Source organism: Scomber japonicus, chromosome 8, assembly GCF_027409825.1.
Source record: "Scomber japonicus isolate fScoJap1 chromosome 8, fScoJap1.pri, whole genome shotgun sequence".
NCBI lineage: Eukaryota > Metazoa > Chordata > Actinopteri > Scombriformes > Scombridae > Scomber > Scomber japonicus.
In genome coordinates, this window is record NC_070585.1 from 4,826,305 (window position 1) to 4,853,421 (window position 27,117).

At 40.5% G+C, this 27,117-nt stretch overlaps 2 protein-coding genes across 3 annotated transcripts in view; one reads left to right on the forward strand and one right to left on the reverse strand.

Annotated features, from left to right (window-relative positions):
• fbxo38 (F-box protein 38) lies at window positions 1-22,405 on the reverse strand. The gene is made up of 21 exons (XM_053323240.1): window positions 22,319-22,405; window positions 17,534-17,750; window positions 17,137-17,270; window positions 16,303-16,466; window positions 15,352-15,517; window positions 14,930-15,205; window positions 12,661-12,754; window positions 12,191-12,321; window positions 11,788-11,958; window positions 11,405-11,547; window positions 10,352-10,556; window positions 9,194-9,388; window positions 8,946-9,101; window positions 7,463-8,227; window positions 4,194-4,294; window positions 3,660-3,762; window positions 2,930-3,096; window positions 2,375-2,520; window positions 1,763-1,866; window positions 330-443; window positions 1-211 (listed from the first exon to the last, which is right to left on the reverse strand). The coding sequence occupies exons 2-21, from the start codon at window positions 17,665-17,667 to the stop codon at window positions 33-35; spliced, it is 3,648 nt and encodes a 1,215-aa protein (XP_053179215.1). The 5' UTR covers window positions 17,668-17,750; window positions 22,319-22,405; the 3' UTR covers window positions 1-32.
• The window catches only part of LOC128362497 (magnesium transporter protein 1), a 14,483-nt gene continuing 7,244 nt past the window's right edge, over window positions 19,879-27,117 (forward strand). Inside the window, exons 1-2 of one of the 2 annotated variants that reach the window (XM_053323238.1) lie at window positions 25,354-25,475; window positions 26,841-27,010. In XM_053323238.1, coding sequence (XP_053179213.1) covers window positions 25,395-25,475; window positions 26,841-27,010 — 251 coding nt within the window. In that variant the 5' untranslated portion in view covers window positions 25,354-25,394. Of the gene's footprint in view, window positions 19,884-25,353; window positions 25,476-26,840; window positions 27,011-27,117 lie in introns of those variants that run through there. The other variant, XM_053323239.1, reaches the window with a different exon arrangement.

The following is a 27,117-nucleotide window of genomic DNA, read 5'->3' on the forward strand; positions in this document are numbered from 1 at the left end:
TTATGTGATGACAGAGGAAGGTCTTGTGGTGACTAGATGTAGTCATCATCCACAGGTTCTCCTGGTGTATCACAGTGATGGAGGAAGAGGACCACCACTCTCTGGAATACTCCTCTTTTGCTCTGTCGTTTCTCTGAGATCTCCTCCCCAATAGTCTCCATGCAGATGTCAGCTGACAGCTGGCCTTTACGTCGTGGAGCATAGATGGTGGCTAACACATGACACAACAGAGAGGAAAACATGAGGTACTGGTATGATCAGGCTGCGTGTGACTTTTACAGAGAACAACCTCTGTGCCTGCTGATAGAAGACATGCTGACTGCACTCACTGCTTTCATCGTCCTCAAAGTCATAGCGGGCGTAGCTGTTAGGATCGGCTGCTCTCAGAGTCCTCAGCCAGGGGAAGTCTGTTATCATGCTGTAGGGGGCACCATCCACCACTCCTGAAAATAACATGACATTACAGAAGATGGTCAGCTCTAAAGGGGCTGGTACAGTCAGCCAGATGTGCTGCTATAATGATGGAAGAACTCCCACCTAACAAATCGATGCAGTGTCTGATTAACAAGACTGTCTGAAACTGTGTCAGTATCGTCACATTTAAACTTTATGTCCAAACAGCTGTAAGCACTTCAGATTTCTGATGTGGTCAGACATCATGAGGTATTAAGCAGTTGTGATCCACCATAAAACAACCATAATCTCATGTGTCTCCACTCTGCCAGCTGGTTGGAAGGTTTATTTAAATGTACAGAGATCAGCCCTCATTCAGCTTGTTCTCTTTAGAACATAAAAGACCAGAACATTTTCCTTGACCCTTGCAACCATTCACAGTGGAAACAAACCAGCTGTACTAAGCTATGATGTAGTGTGAAGAAATCTGATTTCATTTGCAACTTATTTAAATTCAGCAAGTAACAAATTTAACTTGTTAAATAACTTGTTTATACAGTGATTAAAACAGAAGGCAATGTAATGTGCTTTAATTTGTGTAGGTTTGTATAAATATAGAAGGAAGTGTGTGGGTGATATAACCCTTTAAACATAGTGCCCACGTTCAGGAGTTCAAACCTAATTGGACACTTTCCTACTAAATGTTTGTTGGGGAGCTGTGTGTCATTTAAATGTTCAGGTCTAGGGAGGGGGCGGGGGGCAGGGGGGTCAAATAATTAGAAACTGGCAGGACAAATTACACTGTGCCAAAATCTGGGTGATTAAAGATAAACATGACTGGACAAGTCAGATCTCAATGTGATTGATGTGCATTCTCACAACATGCAAGAGCTTCAGGTGTTAAAGTCCAGTGAATGCTGGGAGAACATCATCAGAGCTGTTATAATGCACCTGCTCATTGACTGCAAAGGATTTTACACTAACTGTTACATATGATCATTTAGTTTGACATGTGCATCTGTTCAACAGTGTTTGAACCCCTAAACTTTGGTCTACAAAAATGTTTCATCTCCCACACAGCTCTTTATCTTTTATATTGCTGGAAACTGACTCAAATTAAAGCTGACACTTGGCACTTTAATGTAGTATCCATTATATTATTTAAAATGAAATGTGCTGAGGCACAGATCCTGAAGGACATTTGTTGGAGACGATTAATCTTCAGGCTGAGTAAAGACAGGAGATGATCTCTCTCTCTCTCTCTCTCTCTCTCTCTCTGATGTTTAGTTGTTTGATGTGCATGTCTACCTTCAGTGGTAAACTATACAGTCAATCTGTGGGGGTTTGTGTAGGTGTGACAGTGTATTACCCTCCAGTGTATAAATGTCCCGCCCCCAGGGATATTTGGGATACTTCTTCACATCCTCTTCTGTCCTGGTGGCCTCTGGGAAGAACTCATACTTGATTAACTCCCTGGTAGAGAGAGAGACACACACATTTAGATCAATTTATTGCTCATTAGAGACACATCGTATTCAGACTTCACACATTTTAACTTTAAATTTCATTTGATTGGTAGTTCTAGGTCTCTGACTGGTCATTCATTTTATTTCTCTGGAGTTTTCTCTCTATTTTGCTGTTTTTGTTTTCTATGAAAGTAACATGAGAGAACAACTGGCCAACTAAAGCTCAGTGTGCTCAACACAAACACGCTCACGCTACCTCTACACATCTGATGTGTGATCTAACTGTTAGACTGAGTGACCCAATTAGCAACTGTCTAACCACTGCTGCTGTCACCATGGTAACAACACCAATACCAATAAACGTTTCTGTTCAAAACGATCTCCTAAAAGCTAGTAGGCCACAGACTGCAGCTTGGGGGACTATGTGACAGAGATAAAAGAGGAACCTTTTAGATAACATTTGAAAGGAAGTGACACTGGAGCTGGATTATTCTGCTGTGACAGATACTACTCACTGGCTGATGTTGGCTATCGTGTCCATCCAGCTGCGAATGCGGACCTTGTTGCGTATATTTGGAGGGTTGCTGAACTCGTGCACTATAGCTATATGATAAGGGTAGGGGCCCTGGAAGAGCTGACGTTCCAACGCTACTGAGTCAATCTGCAGAGAGGACAGAGACAAGTAAAGAGACAATCAGCTATAAGTAGAACAATCTCATTAGTTTGAAAAGCATGAGGAACAGGTGTTTTTCTACCTTCCTTATGTATATACTAAGTTAATTTACAGCAGAAAACTGATCAAACTACAAGTGGCTAAAAATGTCAAGACTGATTGAAAACTACAATCAGTTACTCTGTTGGTGACTTCAACTCAAAGCTTCCAAAGTAAAAGCCTTAATAAATTCTCCTTGCTGGAGGATTTTTTAACTGTGAGCCACATACTGTATATTGGGTTTTAGGATACACATATCATGTACTGTCTCATGGCCAGTGCACAGTAGATAGTGATATGTGTTTTAGGTTAGTGTCCACTTTCTACAGAAACAGAGATGACATCACAGCTGACCAACCTGGTGCATTGGGCGCATGTAGATGATGCGGTTCCTCTCTGGAGGCATTCTCAGTATCTGATCCAGGACCTGTTCCATGTCCAGCTTCTTACACTGAGCGTAATCAAACCTGTTCACTATGGGAGCACTTTCAACTCGCAGCTGCTTCAAAACTCGACATCTGGTGGCTGCGGAAAGACAGAGGACACAAAGAACAGCTGATGACTGAATGCTTTCTGACTTAGTATAAAGACTGAACATAAACTACATTTATACAACTCAACATAAAGTTGTATAATAGACTACTTTCACACAGAATCCTGTACTGAAGCAGAGTATTGAACACATGTTCCACATTCAGTATTTTTACCAATCATGGATGATTATATATATATTTATCATGTGGATGTCAATGTGCCTCCCAATTATGTTCTGTACTATTATCATTGACAAAAAGATTCTCCAATAAAAGTGCTAAAAAATGTCCTGCATTGCTATAAATATTACAGACATGATAGCATTCATAGTGCACTTTGTATTGTGTGTCATTTGCCAGCTTGGTGCATCCAAGATCATCAAAAATGTTCATCCAAACTCTTTGCAGAAATGTGACCTTTTATAGTGTGCTTACCAATACACCATTTCCTGCAGTAAGACTGCTGGTACATCTTTAGTAATGTAAAAATAATGCAAAAAACAGAGAAACATCTGTATGAATCATCAAATACCAGCCTCCTTGTCTGTCTGTTACCATGAATGAACATCATCTTGGGGCAGTCTTTGAGGACCAGGTCAGTGATTCCACAGTTGGTCAGCGTGATGCCCACCAGGTTCTTACTCTTCAGAGATAACACCTGCAAAGGTAAATACATGTCAGTATCTTAAAACATATAGTACACTACTGGTGTGGCTTCTGTTTACAGCCCCTCACTTCCTGGTCCATGGAGGTAACAGTAACATTAGATGAGCAGAGAAATACCTCACTGTTCACTTACTGGTTATACAACAATAACAAATATCATTATCATTATTATAATTATAATAATAGTTTGGTTCTTTATGTGTTTCTCTACTGTGAATAAATAAACAGGAGTACAGAAGACCTCAAGTCTCTCTCTCTGAGCCCTTCCTGCAACACTATGGCGCCCTCCAGGGGACGAAGACCTCAATAATATTTTACTTGAAAACCACTCAGTAAAATACACAGAGTACTCACTTCTACCGTTGAGCTTTGAGTGAATTGATTACTGTCTATAAATGTGTGTGCGAGTGTGTGAGTGTGTACCTGTACATGGTCGTCCTCGGTGACCGGGTCCGATGTGCTGGTTGATTTGTCTGCCATACGTTTCCTCCTCACTGCTATTCGAGGCCTGGCTCTTGAGAGATCTACACGACATAAACAGCAACAACACAACCTTAAATAAAACAGTGAGGAACACACATTTAAACTTCAACTGCATCACATTTAGTCATCTCCTTGTTTATAAATGTACTGTTTATGGTTTTTAATGATTCAAAATAGGAATGAGAAAACCAGAAATGCTCCTGGTGGGCGTGTCCGTGTCTGTTTGATCAACAGTAGCTGAGCTCACACTCACATAGTAACAAACTTGTGTTGTTAGCAGTGATATAGGAATGTCTGCATGCTTTTTAATATACTACAGCAGAGTCATTTAACTGTCTGCATATGATGATGGTTCTGCTTTATGTAAATGTGGTGTAAAATGAAGCCATGTGTATGGAAACAAGTTCTCCATCCACACAGACAGAGAACTAACAGTGTTCCATTAAATTCACACAAAAAAACAGATGGTGCATCATAACCAAAAACTATCAACATTTATTTCCTTCCTTTTGATTTCTGATTTATTCTCTCAAAAGGAGAATACGAGTGATTTAAAGAGCTGATATGTAGCTGTAGATTCAAATTCAATTCCCTTTTAGTTGGACTTCTGCCAATAAACAGCTCAAGTAGAAGTGAAGTATCCCGACAGCTGCAGCCAACAGTGTTGGAACTAATGACTCAACATTTTTATCCCAGCAAAAAAGCTTTTATATGATAAAGAAAACAAACAACAACAAATAAATACACTATTCTTAGATATTCCAGTCATTGTAACACAGTGGTGTTGTTATAGTATTAAATATAGAGTAGATATGGCTCTGTTTAACATATCTTACCACAGTCCAAATAAGTCATATTAGAAATAGATTGAATAACTGACTGATCCTAAAACTGACCTAAGTTTTACCCTTAGGGCAATGTAAATGTTTCATTTCACTTCACTTCCAACTGCTCTTGTTTTTACTGACTTCGTTTTTGTTCATTTTAATTGCTTTGTAAATCCCAAAGTTTTTAATATGTTAGTATTTTCACTACAATGACGTGAAGGGATTTTTGTTTTTTTATTTGTTAACTTTTTCATCCTAGTATCTTATCTGTGTTTGTTAGCATCTAAGATGTGTTGTTTGTGCTTAGCTTGACTACACTATAAACCAGGTCTAAATGAAGCTTGAATGAATGAATTTGACACAAGCTGTTTGTAAATGTGGTCAGAAAGTAGAGGACAGACTGCTTTACAGTTACAGCTAATGTCTGCAGTAACTACTGGTATCAGTTTCACTTACTTTATATTAATTGGCAGGCCCTGATGAATAATACACATCAACACGATAGTACCCAACCTGGTTATCTCATTAGTATAACAGAATAGACAACACTGGCTCACGGTGATCACTTCCACTGCCTGTTAGAAGATGTCATTCTGCTCAACAATAGAAAAACAGCTGTCATAGCAGGTGAGCAGCTGCCAGTTTGTTGTTTCTGTTGAAATGATGTAATGCATCCAGCCTGCTCCTCCCTACTCTCTAACCTCTTCAACTCTACCACTCACCATATATTAAGAGTGACCTACAGAGTGTTGTGTGAAAGAAAACATCAGTTATGTCATTCATAAAGCTCCTGTTGAAACATTTTCAGTTTGTTCTGACACATATTCATGTCCATTCACTCCCCTCAGGTCAATCTGTGTCTTTGCATTGACTTTGTATGTTATTGCACTCCTTCTAGAATTCACTTCATATTCTATCTGAACACACACTGTCCTGACTAAACAAGCCAAATATGATCCTTGTCAGTGTTCACTATTTGAATATTCATCACATTTTATCTCTCAGCTGATTATGTGTGTAAATATTGTAAATGAATGATCATTATGATCGTTGTTAGTGGAACTAGGGCTGGGCGATATGGCCTTTTACTAATATCCCGATGTTTTTAGACCATGTCACGATACACGATATATATCTCGATATTTTGCCTTAGCCTTGAATTAACACTTTGACGCATACAGTCATGCCAGTATGATGATTCTACATTCAAACATTGTTCATACTGCATTAATATATGCTGATTTTAAACATTCATGCCAAAAGGGTGAAATCACAACTAAACAAATTTATCAAAACTGTATTTATTAAACAGTTATTAAGCAGTGGCACAAACATGTCTTTCAAAACAAATAAAGTGTCTTTTATGCATGATGTAACTATAATATGACATATCAAAATAACACTAAATTAAAGTGCACTTTTTGTACATAATGCCACTACAATATTTAAACAAATAAATAAAATAAAGTGCCTCATCATGTCACTAATAAATATTTCAAACAACACTAAATAAAAGTGCACATTTTGTGCATAATGCCACTAGGATATAAAGGTAGAGCTGTCTCTGCAAAATATCTGCGACTAGGTAGATTATATCTTGGATCAAGTGTGTTGATGATCTTTCTGAATCCAGGCTTTTAACCACACTCACTGGAGCCATGTCTATCTCTGTGTGGTGGGTTACTGCGGACGTTATCTCCTGCTGTTTTTGACTGTTTTAGTCGTATTGCTGTTCTGGAAAAAGAAGACGCCAGACTCAATTGCATCAGTGCTGGTTGCTTCGGCACTTTCTTCAATATGTCACTGGCCAGAGATGTGCTCTTGTGGAGTTTCAAGCACACATGGTGATATAACTTTGTTGTACTACCATCTTTTGTGGTGACGCTTTTATGGCATACTTTACATATTACGGTTATTTGTTCAACATCCTCCCTCTTGTACCCAAACCACCGCCAGATGATGGATCCTGAATTGTTTTTCTTGGGAATTAATTCTCCCTCCTCCATTTGTCATAGCACCTGCTGCTCCTGCTACAGGAGATCTCTGCTGCTACATGCTGCCGAGCATATGACATTGCTTGCACAACGGAATGTGATGTACGTAACTAGGTGCGCTTGTTTTATCTCTCTGTGTGGAGAGATGAGAGTGTGAGAAAAACCTGTAGTTCAATGCCTGCGACTAAAAACAAACTGTGTGTAAATTGAATGTATACTTGAATATTCACAATATAGTCATTTTCTACATCCCACAGAGAACAAGCCGCAATACATAGAGTATATTCGATATATCGCCCAGCCCTATAGGTGACACAAATTAGCTGTGTTGTGTGTGTGTGTGTGTGTGTGTGTGTGTGTGTGTGTGTGTGTGTACGTGCAGTGTTACCTGTCTCAGGTACCAGGGACACAGAGGACATACGGGTGCAAGATCGGGTCATAGGTCGCCTTGGAACAAACTCCTCTCCTCTAGCCTGACCCTGCTGAGAGCCTGTAAAGGCAGCAGAGGCATATCCAGCATGGGCAGACTGTCTCTCTTCCTGTCTCCTGGGAACATGATTTACAGCAGCACCTCTAGGATCCACACAGTCCACACCAACAGGACCAGAGCTCGGTCTCACCCCGGCTTCCTTTGTGCAGCTATCCCCAGCTTGTGTTCCAGAGGGTCCCTCAGTGCACTCATTAGTCCTGCCTGTTCCTGTGGCTCTGTCGGTAGTTGTGGGTGCTCTGTGGGTGGTGCTCCCCGCCATCACACTCTCACATCCACCTACTTGTCTGGATGTAGTTGTACCAGGTCCAACCCTGCCAACACACCCAGTCACTGGCCTCACTGCGGTCCTTGCTGCAGCCCCACCACCAGGCCCACCAGTTCCACCAGTCCCACCAGACCCACCAGTAGTCCCACCGCCCCGTCCTGTCCCGCTGTCAGGCCCCGGCCTTGCGCTGCTCTCTCCAGCCTCAGTTATAACTCCTTTACTGCTAGTCCTCCTGCTGTTCTCAACAGCAGCCTTCATGTCTGCCTTGATCTGTTCACTGGTCACCTGACAGCTCTTCTCGCAGCTGCTCTCTGACACCTGAGCCTTCATCTGATCAGCTGATAACGCCACTGACACAGCCACATTGTTGCTTCGACGGAGAGGAGTCTTTCCTTTGCCTGGAACAGTAACACACATGTATATTACACTGGTGAGGACAGTCTTTGATTTCATCTATTCCAGAATGTCCAGAAACAACTTCACTAAATAAATTTGACTTTGATTTTGTAAAATGTAAAAATAAATAAACCAAGCTCCTATTCTTTCCAAGATCTTTAAATTTAGCTTCATTCTATTCCAATTTTCAGTTGGGTGGGTGTGTGTGTGTGTGTGTGTGTGTGTGTGTGTGTGTGTGTGTGTGTGTGTGTGTGTGTGTGTGTGTGTGTGTGTGTACACTATGGACAGACCTGGATTTTTGGGGCTAATGCGGATACTGATATTACGGAATATAAATATCTATATATCACACTTTTTCCTCCAAATGTGGTTACCAAACACTTGGGACAAAGACATGTAATGGAGGCTGTGATATTTTTTAATATTTTTTTTTATAAAAAATCAGTTCACTGAAACAGTTAACTTCACTGGGAGTGTAATAAATGCATATATTGATATGCATATATTAAACTTGAATTAGGAAAAAGGATTAGGACACAAAATGCTGCCTATCTGCAAAAAAACCCAAAACAGCTCATATATGACAGGATAAACGCCAATACTGATATATCTGTGATGGGCCAATATCATCTGACTGATATATTGGTGGGGCTCTAGTGTGAGGTGCTATGGTAAGCACACTGTTCAGACAGCTGACTGTGTTCTGTGTTATGCAAACACCTTCTGTACAGGAAGCTGGCCGCTGAGAACAGGAAGCTGGCATCAGTCTTGAAACGAGGCCTTCCTCCTCCTCGCTGTCTGAGTCTGAGATGACCAGTGGGGGCTTAGGAAGAGGGGCACCAGCTGGTCTGCACTGCTGGACTAAACCACTGGGACCTGGAGGAGAAAAGGACATATCATCAGCACACATTGGAAATGAATAGAAGCTAATGTATAAAATGGGGGGGTGTGTGTTAATCTCTACACACCTGCCTGCTCCTCATCAGGGTGTTGCGGTGTTTCAGCAGGACGACTGGGTCCTGGAGCCACGTCAACTTTCTCCACTTTCACCTCCCCTCCTCCTCCTTTCAGATCTATCTGAGGCTCAGCTTCCATGTTTTCTTCCTCCAAGATCACCTCCTCCTCCTCTTCTTCCTCCTCCTCCTCCATCCCATTTACCTCCACTGGTGCTGTGAACCAAAACCAAACTTTTATTACTTCCTCACAATAAAAAGGGTCATGTGTCTGGCCCCATTTATTTGTCAGGACAGGATCTCTCAAATAATGCTGACTGATCTGAAAGCAGTGTGCTTAACAAACAGCTTTCAGACTGTTGGTAATGGCATTTGACTTTTAGGCAACAAAACAGAAGCATGTTTAATCTAAATTGCCATAATACATTGTTAATGAGTCCAACTCACTTTCATTGTACAGAGCACTAATAATCCTTAAAGTCAGTGTAAAGTAAGAATAAATATGTGTTCTGAGTTTGACATACCACAGAAAAGTGTGTTGTTAACCACCCTGCCAAATTTGAATGATAAAAAATAACACCAATATATGAAATTAGGCTTCAAAGTTGTGTAAAACTCAGCCTCTTTCTCTGCTCCCAAACGCTGTGGGAGTGCCCACCAAGTCCGCTGAAACCCCGCCCCCTACCAAGTGTCACCTGTCAATCAAAGTCACCACCTCTACCAGGACATGGACGCTATGTCTGAGAGCTTTCGGCTGCTAACTCAGCTGCTAGCTCGGCGGCTAACTCAGTTAACTGGCTAACTGTAGACTGTAGTAGTAGTAGTGTGTGCTGAATGTATTTATACCTCTACAGCAGCAGGGGCGGGTTTATGATTTTCAGACCCTCCCACTAAATCCTGAACACAGAAATCTTGAAACACAGTTTGTGAAGCCTAGCTCCACAATTCAAATCTAAATGGTTGAAATGCTTTTTACACCTTTTTTAGAAATACATTTATGACCTATTTAATGTGTTTAGAAGAAAATGTCTGAATTCACTTTACACAGTCTTTAAATGTGCTATGTTCTCCAGAACAAATGAAGCTGTGAAAACATGAAGGTTTGTAAATCCTTCAGGAGCTCACAGTGTATGATGGTGATGAACTGCTGTGTGATGCTCCACTGAAACTTGCCATTGTGCTCCTGTTGTTGCTGTGGTCTTTGGTTGTTGTTGTTGATGTTGTTTACAGGTGGAGGAGCAGGAGGCAGGTTGGCCTCATTATTGTTGTGGTGGTGGTTGTTGTTGTTGTCGTTGTCATTGTTGGAGTTCTGGTTGCTGACCAGTGCTGAGGACACACCGATACCAGTCCCTGCACTCAGGCCCACCCTGGCACAGCCCTGACACACACATACACACACACAGCACACACACACCAACTTATTTACCAAATCAGGTATCAGGCAGACACGAATGTTTGACATTTAATACAGTTTCTATTATTATTATTATTATTATTATTATTATTATTATTATTATTATTACTATTATTATTATCATCATCATCGTTTTCAGTGTTTCCCTATTATTAACATTTATTCAGACAAACATTTGGACCAGACGTCACTATCCACTCCAACCAGAGGCAGAGAAGGGTCCTGCCACAAAAAGCAGTGGAATCCATAATAATGCATCTGTGAAGTATGAATATTTTAGCATTTTTACTTTTTTGAGATATCAACTTTCAAACATTCCTCCCATAGACTTTCCATTTCCATTTTAATACTGTAAAAATAAAAGTTATTTTTTTAAAAATCTGAATTGTAGCAGCATTGTTCTGAAACATTTTGATATTTGAAAGTATGCAGAAGTAGTTAGTGACTGGAAAGCAAAGGCTTCCACCTCTCACACAAATCAATAATAAAGAACAAAGACCACACTATTGAACATTTGGTTAGTATTAAAGAAGTATTAAAGTATTAAAGAAATATTTAATTAAGTAGATTAAAAACACTCTGGTTGATACTTGATTATCTATTATCTAAAGCTTTATAGTACAACATCTAATCAGTGTAGTTAAAGTATAAATGATGAAGAGGAAGTGGGATTCAGAGCACATGACATATATTCTATAAAAAGGCTGTAGGTATGTGTAAGATATAAGTTGAAAGCTCTGTGTGTGTGTGTGTGTGTGTGTGTGTGTGTGTGTGTGTGTGTGTGTGTGTGTGTGTGTGTGTGTGTCGTATACCTTGGGTGGTTCTCTAAACATCTGGTCTAGACAGATGAACTCCAGACTGGGCAGTAACTCTATGAACTGGGAGAAGGATTCCAGTTTGATAGCATGACAGCGGACCAGAGTGAGATCAACAAGGCGGCTCCATCTGGACTGATCTGAGGACCAAAACATGGAACAATGTAACAACCTAACAGCTACACAGAGCATGATAGCACTTCAAAGAGTGAAGAATGAAAAGGGAAAGTGTAACTTGGTATCCAGTACAGCCTTCTATACAGAAAGTGAGCACGCCATAAAGATATGGACATTCATTTTTTGGGGCGCATGTGTGACTGAAGTTAAGCAAGAGGTGGTGAGGATTAAAGTGTGGAAAGTGAGTCAGGGGTATATTTTACCTGTGATCCAGTGATGAGGGTTGTGCAGGTGAGGACAGTTGTAGATGAGCAGGTACTTAATGTTGGTGAACACCTCGTTCACCACCTTTATGCCAATATCAGTGATGATGCCCGGGTTCTCAATGACATCTGCCAAACCGTATTTCACCAGCTCTGAATGACTCATCTTACCTGCAGTTAAATACACTTATATCACTTAGTATCATCCCAGCATTTGGAAATGTATTTATATAGTGGTTCAATCAGTCATTGATACCAAAATGGTCACCTTATGGTGCTAATGACTTCCTTTAAGAAAAGCCAATGCAAATTCAGTTATTTGGGATGCAATATTCACAACAAACTGCACCAGACTCTGGAGAGACAAAAGTGCTGAAAGTGATATGTAAGAGTAGAAACTAACATTGCAACAGGAACTCGTCCACGTATCCCAGATGAAGAGTCTCAAACTGAGGAAACTCTAGTTCAGCCATCTTGAGAGCTGAAAAGACTCCATCTTTAGTCAGTGAAGGCTGGATACGCAGCTCATGAAGCCTGTTAAACACACACACACACAAGTCATCTCATTAAATCTATGTATTTATGTCTGTTTGTATTAAGCCTTTGAAGTATTGTTTTACACATTTAGAAGAAAAAAAAAGTGCAAGAAAAGTCCAAATTGTACACTGTGTTAATTATTCTGATATAGCATACTGTATAAAGAACAACACAAAACTGAGTATTGGCCTTAGCAATGTCATATACTGAAAGTATCACTAGTCTGAATTTCTTACTTTGGATGTTCTTTATATACTTCCATACTGCATTCTACTTTAAAAACATAAGCTATACATTCTCTTAGCTAGTCAGAGGAGTTGATGATTGGCTCAGGACCTGCGAGCAGCAGTGATCACAAGGTAGCCCAGGTCCACCTCCAGAGCATTCTTACAGGCTCCAAACACAATGGTGTGAAGGTTACGAAATCCTCCTGGGAAGACAAAAGAGCAGCATTACAGAGAAGCAACACACCTTATTAACAATCAATCAGATAGGTAGGCCCTGGTTGCATTTACCAGTGTGAAATTGGTATTAAGAGGATGCAAATCATTTGCCATGACCACATAAACATTATGTCATTGTGAATAACAGACCAAAAAAACTGATAGACTGGGGAACACAATCATTTGCAGGGTGAAGAAAAAGGCCTTTATGACAACCATCCTAAAAATACAAGCAAAGAGCTTTTCAAGGCAACGAGGTGGAATATCCTCATCAGTCTCAATCAGTCACCTGATCTCATTCCCACTGAGCTGCATTAAGCTGCTGAAGACCAGACTAAAAGCACAGAGAGCCCCAACAAGATGAAAACAGCCCCAACACTTCAGCCAGTCATCGCAAAGGATTTTAGACTGGGATGATTTTGTTTGACTGCATCAATCAATACATGTTGGGCTGTTAAAAGCACTATATCTCCCACAGTTCTTTCTATATTTATATAAACCTACTTAAATCAAAGCTGACTTGGCATTTTAATGTAGTATCCATTCCTGTATTTCAGATAAAATGTGTTGAAGCACAGAACCTGAAGAACAATGTCTAATTATCCATATATTCTTTACAACTGGAATATTGTACTAAAACGCTTTCACTTAGGAAGATATCCATTTCATTTGACTAACTCAAGACCGTTTTATACAGAGATCCTGCATTTTAGCTGTAAAGAAGATTTGCCGCCCCTGTGTGTGCTTGTTGGATGCAGAGGCCTGCCATGTATTACTACAGTATTACTACAGTGTCAGCTCCCATCGATCTGGCTCTGTGATTACCACTGTAGTCAGCCCCTTCCCACTCAGTGTCTATACATTTTATACAGAAGAGTGAGGTGGAATAAGGGTGCAGCTTTCCCACCTTAAACAGACTGTGTAAAAGCCTGTTGCTGAAGCCTCATATATGCTTCAGATAAACTGCTACTACTTTTGACACAATGCTAACATTAAAAGTTCATTGCAAGTCATTTCCTGTGAAGGATCTGGTGTGTGTGCTGCAGGACTGGTGTGTGTGCTGCAGGACTGGTGTGTGTACTACAGGACTGGTGTGTGTGCTGCAGGACTGGTGTGTGTGTGTGTGTGCAGCAGGACTGGTGTGTGCGTGTGCATGTGTGCGTGTGTGTGTGTGTGTGTGTGCAGCAGGACTGGTGTGTGTGTGCTGCAGGACTGATATGCGTGTGTGCTGCAGGACTGGTGTGTGTGCAGCAGGACTGATGTGCGTACTGCAGGACTGATGTGCGTACTGCAGGACTGGTGTGCGTACTGCAGGACTGGTGTGCGTACTGCAGGACTGGTGTGTGTGTGCAGCAGGACTGGTGTGTGTGTGTGCTGCAGGACTGGTATCATTAACATAACAGCTTGGTGAACCAAGGTGAGTAAAAAGAGCAAAAAACAATCTCTTCAAAATTGTTAACATTGCAGGGAAGGTGAGTGGCATGTCACTAAATATATTTGACAGTGCTGCATACAGGAAGGCTAAACATACACACACACCCACTTTGAGCTCTTCTTATTTGGCATCGATTCAGTGCCCCAAGGCCACCCAGAAAATATACAAGAAGTCTTGTATTCCCTATATCCAGGTTACAAACACTCCTCTTCTCCTGTGCTTACGATTGAGATTTTTTAAAGCACTTTATATTTTAATCTTTCATTTGCACTATACATCCTTTTAATGACTGTAAAGCAAATCAAATCATTATTTTATGCTACAACCTTATATTCAATGCTCTATTCTTCCTATTTTTCTGCACTTGCACTGTTTTTATATCTTTATGACTATTAGTGGGGGTGGGGGTGGGGGGGGGGTTAATTGTATATTTTAATGTTTGGGTTTTATTTTTATTTCTCAAATTGCATGTTTTTATGTTTTTTGTTTCTTATTCTTACTGTTAAATGCTTGTTTTATGTAAAGCATATTGAGTTGCCATTGTGTATGAAATGTGCTATATAAATAAAGCTGCCTCAGATTTGCTCTCTGGTATAATGTATACCATAAAGTATAAACTCTTTGTACTACTGTCAATAAATGACTCTAACTAACAAGGAATTCATCTTAGCAATGTGTGAATTAAAACCAGCACTCAGGACTTTATATAAACACACGTTCTCCTCACCTGACCTCCAGCTGTCTTCTACCACATGTTGGATCAGCCCTCCCAGGAAGGGAACTCTCACCAGCTCCAGCTGTTCCAGGTTCCGGGCTGACGCTAAACCGGTGACCAGGGGAACGTATTTGAGGGAGTTGGTCGGCCCAGCGCAGTTCCGCATGACAAAGGTTCTGAGGCTCACGCACAGGAAGTCCTTAAATGGCTGTGGTTTGGTGAGACGGACCCACTTCAGGTAAAGGTGGCGCAGCATGGACACACAAGGAATCTCTGGGACGTTCACACCTGTAACAAACAAACACTGACATGTATCAATACAGCTGTGGTGAACAAACAAACTAGAGGTGAAACAATAACAGGCAACAAGGCAGGAATAGTCTTCCGGTGTGTTAGTGTAATGTGGAGACAGTAGCATGAAGTGTCCTACTCACCCACTAGATGCAGAGTCTGGATCTTTGCAGTGATGGGGATGGTCAGTTTGTTCTCAGCAGGAATGGGAAATGCCCCGTTACGGTTACGGAATTTTCCCAGTATGTGAACCTGGGGCATGTAGTTCCATATGGCTTCCACCAGCTCCAGATGGGATGTCTCCACACCCTGAGATAAGGTCAATTAACATTATCTGACAAAAAAAGCTTCAACTGAAAGGTCTATCTGACTAATTTAATTTAACTTTCCACCTCACTTGACTCCGAACCATAGCCTGCACAATATTGTTACAGTCACGGCTTGTTACCATGACAACATCAAACAAAATCACAGATTTCCCTCCATTTCCGTCAACTAGAACACTTGTTAACGTTGATGTGTGCACTCATTGTAGATAAGAAAAAGGTCAGAAAGGAAAAAAACGAAGAGAAAGTCCCGCTACTTTCAGCCTGAGTGGACAGATGAGTTCACGTTTGTGGAAAGAGCTGGGACTGCCTGTTTGTTATGTAACGACAAAATTGCGTCGATGAAACGATGCAATATTAAACGCCACTACGACACCCATCATGCATCATTTGCAGCAAAATATCCTGCGGGAGATAGTTGAAGCAAAGCCTGCCAAGAGCTTCTGAAAAAAGTACAGGTCAGCCAACATGTATTAAAAAACTGTTGAATAAAAGTAACTGTAAGTTAAATATCCAGACTTTTTTAACTGTCTTTATGTGGCTCTTCTGAGATTTAAAAAAAAAAAAAAAAAAAAGGTAAAAGTGGCTCTCCAGAAAAAAAAGATTCCCGACCCCTGATCTAGTCAGTATAAGCATCAACCTATGTAAACAAACCAAAAAGTATTTTCAGGAGGACATTTTACTGAATAAAACAGCAACAACCAATCAGTAGAATGACTTGGTATGGTTGTTGGTGATATAAGTGCATCTCTGACACTGCATACTGACCAGCAGACTAGGACAGAACTGTAGTGCCTCCAGGACTCCAGGTATACTGAAAGCCTCATAACCTCGAACTCTTCTCCTCTCCAGGTATCGAGGGTGGAGACCATACAGCTGCTCCAGATCTGGCATCTTCTTCAAAAGGAGCAGAAAGCTGCTGTCTGTGAAACCTAAACCACAAAACACAATCAGACCCTTCTTTCAAAAGCTCAAAAGGAAGGAAGAGTGTATGCCTCTTATCCAGACATATGTGTTTTGATGAGGTGTTTACAGAGGTTGAAATCTTGTTCCGAGCGTTTTTAGTTGTTTCTCCACAGTGTAGCTATGAGTGAAATTGAATGTGGACCATGTTTGGGACCTAAACCTCAGTCAGACATGACTCTTATGCTCCCTTTGTCTCTGGACAAACTGATTGCCCCGTCACTCTGAGGACCCCAGCAGAGTCACTGCCTATCTTTCACTCCAGTCTCTAGTTGTTTATCATGGTTCATATCATGGTCATGAGCTGTTCCACACAAGAATCAAACTCGGCATTTTTAAATACCAGCAACATCGTTACAGCCATACGGCTCAATTCTACCTTTGTGTGTGATAAAAGCCACATACAGCAGCAAGTACACCATCGCCTCCATGTCCTCCATTGTTTATGTGTTTGTGTCATGGCAGTTTCACACAGCCGTGCTATGACGCCCCCGCCCACGTTGAGTAGGTACTATAGTAATGGAAAAGGTCCTTCCTGGAACCAAACCGAGTCGAGCCGAGTAGTGCTACTGTATAGTGGAAAAGCTCCAATAGTTATGTGGTTGTTGGGAGTGCAGTAGGTGCACGGTGGTCTCTTACCTGAAGGCATATACTCCCACCAGCGACCTGCACACAGATCTACTACTTTGACCACTCGGAGGTACAGAGTCACAGCCTCTCGAAGCTTTCTAGACAGACACTCCATACACATTATGTCCTTCATAGGAAGGTACCTACAAAACAAAACATATTCAAACTTTCAAAACTTTGTGTACTAACGGCTCAGGTCATGTTGTCATACTTGTATTTATAAAGTCAGCTGTGGTGTTTACACTATAGTACTGTATTCCTCTGATATCTCTGGGTGTATGAGAGTATTTGAGCAATGTAGCACATTATGTGGGACTGTCAGCAAACTATAATGACAACAACAAACACATAAATACATAGAAGCCCACCCTGCCCAACAATAGTGTTAAGTCCACAGACAGTATACCTGAATATATGACAGAGGACTTCATGGGACAGCTCATTGATGTAGTCTTTGGGCTCCGTGGTTCTGGGGACCGCTTCCCCTTCCCCCCCGCCCACAAAAGGCTGGAGTTTAGAGGCCTTTCTCCTTGGACCCATTCCTTCCACCTTCACTGGTCAGGCTTCTACACGCACACTTCCTGCCTCCTACAGCCTGGAGGTTCTATTTCCCAAGAAGAAACCTGTTCTGAACACATCACAGATGAAGACAAGTTAATGGGAAACAGACACTTGTTCGCCTTATTTAATGTTTCCTACACTCCCCAAATGAGGGGTCAGAGTCAGCTGGTTTATAACTGAAGAGTGAATGTGTGAGATGAGCAAAGATACAATGAAGCCAGTGTTGGTGCAAATGTTTTTGAAATCAGATTTAAAGCTTTTTAAGACCTTTTAAAAAGGAGATTTAATATCCTTTTCACAGCTAAATAAATGCACATTACAGGGTATCTGCAAATTTTTAAAGACCTTTTAAATACCATTGCTGAGACATAACATGGGTTAAAAAACTTAATTTATACAGCACTGAAATAAAGTGCTGATGATTAGTTTCATTATAGCTCCAACTGCTGATTATTTTTTACTTCCATTTATAAGTTGATTGGTTGGTTTATTTAAAATAATCAAAAAATAATGATAAATAACATGAACTGAACAAATGTAATTACACTGATTAACTATGCCCCAGCTCAAATCTAATGCAATGCCTTAAATCCTACAATTCCACACATTTGAAGACATTTTTAGACCTTGAATATCAAAACCTGAATTTAAGACATTTTAAAGATCAGTGGGACCCTGCGGACCATCAGACACACACATCCCTTCATTAGAAGTGACTGGATGTTTTATACCAGGACAAATATCACAATCAGCTGTGATGAGTGGAGCAGTTCCCCTTGTTGTTGAAGAGACCCTCGGTCAGGTCGAGTAGATAGAACTATTCAAAGTCTTGGAGAAATTCTGCTTTGGTGACACATTCATTGATCTGATCAGGTCTCTGTACAGTCCTCCTAAAGCTTAGATCACCACCAGTGAGATAAGATGAATATACTGCAAACTGTACAGAGGAGTTTTAGTTTGAAATGAGATGAGACAAGTCAATCCTCTTCCATGATGTAGCAGTCTTTCACTAATGATATGAAACAACATTCCTTTCAATCAGATTCAAATCTTATCATGTAAACAGTAAGTCAAATTCACCATTAACTAGTCACTCTTTTAATGCCAGACTACTCCAAGCTTTCACAAGACTTTCTATTAAATGGGCGCGCAGGTGGTCGAGTGGTTAGCGCGCATGCCATATACGCAGCCGACCCCGGTTCGAATCCCGATCGGAGGTCCTTTGCTGCATGTCACCCCCCTCTCTCTCCCATGTTTCCTGTCGATCTACTGATTAATAAAGGCGTCTATGCCAACAAAATCTTAAAAAAAAAAAAAAAAAAAAAAGACTTTCTATTAAATCAGTCAGATTCAGCTTTATTGGCAAAGTATGTTTATACATACAAGGAATGTGACTGCTTTCTATTGGCTCTCAGTGTACTTATAAACTAGCATGTTCAGGAAGTCAAAAGACATTGGTTTTTAAATCAACACAGTGGGATTTAATGAACGTATAGAAAGAACACAGTGTCTATACAGGTCAAACCGTTACTGTAGAATGTAAAAAGATACAAGTAGTGCTGAGAACATATAAGTTCATTCATATCAATATACTAAGTAATTATTAGGGCTGTAATTAAATAACCTCCTGGCTGACTCAAATCATATAGCTAATTGATTAATCACACAGGAAATCAATGAAATTGTTAGATGTTACTCTGTTTCTCTGTTTAGTGTCTTCAGGTTAAGTCTTGTTGCTAACTTTGGAGCTAACCTTCACTTTTCCAGCAGTTATAAAAAAACAACAGACAAGACTTTTGTTTATCTTGAATTAACTGACATTGTAGTCTTACATTTACTGCCAGACTGACAACTTACTGCTAACATTTTCCTTTGTTCACATTCACTGTCACTCTACACTCACATATTACACTGTGTGTGTTCCTCAGCAGAGCTACTGATCTCTGAATGAATGGAGATATTTGAGTCTCTATTAGACTGGGTGAGTTCAAAGTTGTTAACTCAACAGGGGGGGAAATAATGGGTTAACCCAGGAAGACTATTGATGCAGCACTTTTCTCCTATTAATCAACAGATGATAATTTTGTTGGACGTGAGCGCATCAACCATCTAATAGACAGAGACTACAGCCCTAGTGATATACAGTATACATGTGTACCTCTGTGTATGTAATGTTCAGGGTGTGTGGAGTCTGTGCTGAGTTTCCCTGCTCATTTCACAACTGTGGAGGTGTACAGGTCCTGGATGGTGGACAGGTCAGCACCAATCATCTTTTCTGCAGACCTGCTTGTCCATTATAGTCTATTCCTGTTTAAGGGAGGGTCTGATGCTAACATGGTATTGAGTTGCACTTTGGGAATAGCAGGATTCAGAGTCTTTGGACAGAGTAGAAACATCTGGATATTCTAGTCTGTGTTGCTGAATAACAACTGAATGTTAACACAGAGGTGGGTACTATGTTACTGTGTAGGATCATTTGTGCTTTGTGTTCAAACAACACATAACAGAGGCATTTGAGATGTGTGATCATTTTAAGGAAAATGAATGCTATTTTTGGCAATCACTATATTCTAAATGTGTCTGAAGCATTGAAATAAGCAAGAAATAGAAAAAGAAAATCAATAACCTATAATGCCCACTGAAACTGCTGATACAGCACTGTGTGAGACATGCAGAGGACAGTTACATCAAGTCAGAACAACACTACACACACACACTGACAGCTGCTGACACACAGTTCCTCAAATCACATCAGTAATGATGAAAATACTGTGTGACAAACTAGATTTAATAATCAGCTAATGTTCAAACTTAGAATGCTAACTAAAAGTCAATGATTGCTACAGGGCACCTACTGTTTATTTCACTCACTTTCTTCCAGATGAAGTTACTTATGAATATCAAAGAGCTGAGATCATTGCAGTGAGGAGCTTAAAGCTTCAATAATGAGGTTTAGTAAAGGTCTGCTTCAGAAACTGTACAACAACCACAATTTTTAAGCTTTGCATTTTGACTGTCACCATCTTGGATTTTTTTGGAAGCAGAAGTGATCATATTTGGAGGATAGAGCAGACCCTAACACTAGCTGCTAGCTGCTAGGTAGGTGAGCATGATGCATTTACAGGCTATGGTAATGCTAAAGCTAATTTTTGCTAGCAAAAAACAGGCTGAAATATATTAAAACTGTGTTTTGTAAACAACTGAACATGTGTGACTCTTTACAGGTTCCAACCACATGATGAACAACACTGTGGAATGCTATCAAAATGTTACTATTCATTTTCATCAAGTGAAAACACAGTGACAGCTAGCACCATGGTTACGCTACCTAACCAATGCTGTAGTCATGGTAGCAACTTGCCTGTGATAACATCACCTGTCACTCAAAGAGGCCACACCCTCAGTTATACATAACTTTAAGCCTTAGTAAAATGGAAACAGGTGAGGTATATGTAGAGCTTGTCATAAAGGGGTAATGATCCACTAGGCTGTACACGTTCATTTCTTCTGTGAAGCTGGGCATTGTAACATGGGGGTCAGTGGGGATTAACTGGCTTCTGGAGCCTCAAGTGGCCGTTTGAGGACCATGTTGCCTTCATATTTAAGGCCGTATGTTGCTGCTTGATGTAGGTGGTGCAGGCTTACAACTTTAAAACTACAGTACAGGAGAGGATTCAATATCTATATCTATATGAATACAACAACCATGCTTCTACTCACACATGAATCTGTCCTCTTCACTGTCAGATTGGAGACATGTTTGAACCAAAAAAAAAATGCTGCAGGCTGGTGAGGAGGAAGAGATGGAGAGCAGAGTGAGAGGCAGGAAAAAGACAAAACAGTAAGACAAGAGGGAGGAGATCAGGATGTGAGAGAAACACAAGTGAATGAGTGAGAGTGAGGGATGAAGAGCAGAGTGAGAAAGATGAGACAGAAGAAAGAACAGATGCAGACTAACAAACTCCTGCATCCGTTTCAGCTGAATCTATTGGGTTGTTGTTTATCTGTTTATATACATTACAGAACAATAAAACACACATTTTCTTTTAGCATTTACCTGCAGAGAAAGCCAGTAGGCCTATATGATCATGGGGAACACATGGTGATGGGTGGCTGCAGTTATCACAGCAGCACACAATCCAAACACAACACAAAGGCTAACTGTTGGATGGAGGTGTTGTGTCTTCAGCTAATGCTACATACCATACTCTGCAGACAAGCTAACGTTAAGTCTAATGTGTGCAAGACAAAGCCTGAAAGAAAAGCACCTAGCTAATAGCAGGACACTGGGTTAAATACATGTTATGCTGTAGCTCTGAACTAACAAACACTCACAGCCTTACCCAACATCCTCGCGTTATCACTATATAACTGACAAACAGCACGTTACTAACATGTGACAGTTAAACGTTAAATGACACAGTGAGAACTAACACGAAGTGAAGCAGCACCATTGTAGCATACTGCTCACTCTCGTTATCATGCTATTACGTTCAAGCCAGTGGCAATGCTAGCTCAGTTAGCATAGCCGCAGCTAACACTGTACACACAGAAACCAAAGCACACACATAACAATACAACAAGCACATCAACTAAGTGAGCGTTGCCTTTAACATTGCTGAGAACCTACCAGTGTGTTTCTATCGGAGCCGCTGTGATGTTGCTCTCCAGCCATCCTGTGAGAACAGAAGAGATGCTTCCACACAAAGCAACGCTCTGTCTGTGCTCCAAACTACTCAACTTAACAGACTACAACCAACACTTCCTTCTCCTGCTCTTTCCTCTGCTTCTTTGGTGTATTACGGCACTTGGCATCCTTTGAGTTGCATCACTGCCTCCTACTGGTCATATCAGTCACTATAGTCCAGCCATCTTCAACTCATTCCACAAAGGGCCATGTGGCTGCAGGTTTTCATTCCAACCAAGCAGGAGCACACCTGGCTCAATTCATTTAATCAGCTGAACTCACTCTTCAGTCAGCTGATTGGTGTGCATGTGTGCTCCTGCTTGGTTGGAATGAAAACCTGCAGCCACATGGCCCTTTGTGGAATGAGTTGAAGATGGCTGCTATAGTCTCTCACGCCATTAGTCTTCAAACTATCACAGTGTCCACACATTCAATCCAATCATTCTTCTTCTCGTCTCAGATGTCCGAAATGAAATCATGACGCTCCACTGTCCTCCTCTCTACACTGATCACAGTGGTCAGTTGGGTATCTTCCATTAATGAATAGTGTGCTGTTCAGACTGCTGTGACCAATGCTTAACCTGCTAATAATTACTTGTCTTTTCTGTTACTTCCACTATTCATTTCCTCCTTCTTTATTCAGTATTATATATAAGTATCTTCATTTTGCCTTATTATTTCCCTCCACACTAAGCTTTTCCCCTCTGATTTTGACTGTTCAACATTAATATACACTGCTTGTCTCTTCACTGCCTCCTTTGTCTACCTTTTCATTTCCCAGAATCCCTGAATCAGCTGGTACCCACATGAAGTTCATGTCTTTACTCTGACTGGATAACTTTAAATTAAATCAGTAACCTTGATTATTATTGCCTGCTCCTGATGTGATGTTTGACAGTGCATGTACTGAATCACTACAGTGCAGTATTTTGTTTGTGTTCACTTGTTCCACTCACTCCAATGTTAAATAATTGCAATTATCATATGTTCTCTAACTGATCCCAACCTGGTAAAACTGGGAGTCACCACAGCTGACCCTGTTGCGTCTGATGATGGATCTTTTGACCCATCTGTAAAAAGCTGAACATAATGTACATAATCAGCATACCTTCTGCTCCTATATATGTCCTATATATAACTCCTGAACTAGGTCTGCTGGTTTGTTTCTATTCTTAATGTTCAATGATTCCATGTCTGCACAATCACTTTGCACCATCCAGCTTGGTCTCACAGGCCACACCACAGTTACAGAATCCAATTTCGTTCACTTTCATTTGTTTTGCCCACCCACCCAAAATCTGTTCCATGTCTTTTTTCCCTTCTCCACTCTTGGTATATGATCCTCTTTATGTCCCCTTAGATTAATTCAGTAGTATCCATTATCTGCTTCAACAGATACACAGTGACATTTCTTCTGCCTCCATCTGAAGCACACACACTGTCTTAGATGTCAAGTGTGTTTTTGCATCATTTCAACTTGCTACTAGTGTTTTTGTTCTGTTTCATTCCTTTGAAACCAACAATAAATCAAGTAAGATCTGCATATTTTGAATAAATAAAGTTTGATATTTCACTCTGACCTGTCTATTGAGACAATTCAGATGAAATTCACTGTAAAAACATCAATGCAGTCCATAACACTCTTCCTTTTTCTACCTATGTAATATTGCACAAATCCAGCACATCTTGTCTCAAAATGATGCAGAAAAACTAGTCCATGCATCTGTTACGTCTAGGCTGGATTATTATAATTGATTATTATCAGGCTGCTCTAACAAGTCTCTAAAGACTCACCAGCTGATCCAGAATGCAGCTGCTCGTGTTCTGACAAAAACTAGAAAGAGAGATCATATTACTCGTATTTTAGCTTCACTGCATTGGCTTCCTGTAAAATCCAGAACATAATTTAAAATCCTTCTCCTCACTTTCAAAGCTCTTAATGGTCAGACTCCATCATATCTTATAGCTCAGATATATTATGTACCTACCAGAACACTACTCTCAGAATGCAGGCCTCCTGTGGAACCATCTTCCAGATTTGGTCCGGGGGACAGACACCCTCTCTATGTTTAAGAGTAGGCTAAAATCTTTACTTTTTGATAAAGCTTATAGTTAGGCCCGACCAGGCTTGTCCTGGACCAGTCTCTAGTTATGATGTTAGCACAGTACATTGTGTTCCTCTCTCCTCTTCACCCTCTCCACCTGTACACCTTAATGTACCATTAATGCATGTTGTTAACTCAGCTTCTTGTGCTGTTACATCTCACAGGTTCCTGCACATCATGATCAGGACAGCCTGGTGAATGATTACAAGCTTTAGTGTGTTGTGTTTGTGGACTCCATGCTGCTGTGGTCCTGCTTGACATCCACACCCGCTATCATTATTATTATTAGTCATATTTCTATTCTTATTATTATTGTTATTGTCTATTCTAAATCTATTTCTTGGGCTACATTATTACTAACATATGCAATGTGGGGGCATTGAATGTTGATCTGGATGTCGCTCTCTCCTCTCAACCCCAACCGGTCGAGGCAGATGGCCGCCCACTCTGAGTCTGGTTCTGCCTGAGGTTTCTTCCTGTTAAAAGGGAGTTTTTTCTTGCCACTGTCACCAAGTGCTTGCTCATGTGGGAATGTTGGGTCTCTTTAAATTAAAACCTGAAGAGTTCGGTTTAGAACCTGCTCTATGTGTAAAGTGCCTTGAGATAACTTTGTTGTGATTTGTCATACAAATAAAGATTGGTTGATTGATTGACTGAGGGAAGGATTTGTCTGGTTTATGGAAGTGCGGATGCCATGGATCATTTTGGGACAACATTGTTAGTTTATATGTTGAAGTTGTTACATTCCAGCAGGTGGCGGGATGCCAACAGCTGTTAAACAAAACAAAACAGAAGAAGAAGTAGAAGCGGAGGAAGAAGGAGAAGAAGACGACGACGAATCGTGATTGGCTGAGATGTGACCAATAGTAAGCTTACAAGAGGTTCCTGTACTGTGTAGTCTGCAGTGTAGCACAATGTTTAGGAAACTTTTTATTTTGCTGTTTCTCATCATTATTTTTCACCATGACCCCGCTGACGCACAGAAGAAGAAAGAGGTAACACACCTTTGATAACAGAACGCTGACAAAGTTCATAAAGTTTGGCTGAAATTGTTTGCGACGTTTCTAAAGTTTCCTACCGTCCGTGTCAGTCATGAGTAGCTAAGTGAAGCTAATAGGAAGCAGAAATGAGCTAACGCCAGGTTGTGTGTGACAGTAAGTTTCAACCATTGACAATGTAATGTTCACTCACAGAGACGTTTAAGTGGCCGCTTTAAATATACAACATTTCTTAACGTGTTGTAACCAGTGGTTGAAGTTTTGAACTAGCTGTTATGAAACTGAAGTGTAAAATCAGCGAGTGGATGATTTGAATTTGTTATCAGGACACATTCACTGCTCAGTTAACGTCAGTTTACTAAACTCAGCTAAAAGGCATAAAATGTCCTAGAACTAAAAAACCCAAACAAACAAACAAAAAAAGTTTTTAAAACGGGTTTCCACTGTTTCAGTAAAAAGCACGTTTCACATTTACTTCCTGAAACTGCATTCCTCTCACCCCTTGGGCTTATTTTTACTTATTACACTTTTATAGATGAATTTATAGATCAAACAAATCATTACGACTAGTAGATTGAGTAAAGACAGTGATCCTCTGTTTGGAGTCAGCCAATGGGCGTAGCCTCTAAATCACGGATAGACTAATTACAACCTGAGGGACAAAATCTGCTCCTCCAGCAAAAAGATTTGCCCCTTGATGAAAGCTGAGGATAGTCAAAATAAACACAAGCTGTGTGAACAGTGTACTGTTAAACAGAAGTCTAATAAACCAAAATCTAATACATCGGAAATTACATTTTATTGTGAATTCTAATGAAACGGGGTGAGCCTTTTGGACCAGAACAGATCAGTTGAGAAATGGTGCGTTTATAACATTCAGTTAACAATATAATAATCATTGGCTCATTATTAAATCTTCCTGCTGACCCCTGCTCTAAATGCTACCCCACCCCAGTATTTTAACTACAGTATTACAGTAGTACACATGCATTACATGACAGCAGTCAGCAGTTATTCCAGTGACAAAGAGTTAAACCTTTAATAGTAACAATGTCAGACCACTGTGCATCATAAATATCACTTCTTATCAGCAATCATACTTTCCCCACTCAGCAGGATCGCAGACAAGTAAACTACTTCTACATTCCTGTATGTAGTGTGTTTCTACATTGTTCTTATGTGTATGGTTGAATAGTTTAGTGACTTTATGTTATGTATGTATGCACACGCTCACAAACTTTCCTGGAGTTGAAATATATTTTATTTCTTCATCTCATCTTATTTAGTGTATATGTTATGCAGCTATATGTAAACGGCTCCAGGCTTTGTGTTTTAGCAGCTGTCATCATGTGTCCTCTGTAGACTCTGCTCTCAGAGAAGATGACTCAGATGATGGAATGGGCCTCCAAGCGCTCCGTCATCAGGATGAATGGAGATAAGTTCCGTCGCTTTGTCAAAGCTCCTCCCAGAAACTACTCTGTGGTCATCATGTTCACAGCCCTGCAACCACAGAGGCAGTGTGGAGTTTGTAGGTAAGTTAACTGACCTCCAGACAGTAGCAATCTAAAATGCTGGCTCAGAGGAAAAGTGAGCTTTTACAAACACTTACAGGAGCTACCAGTGAGGGGTGAATAAATAA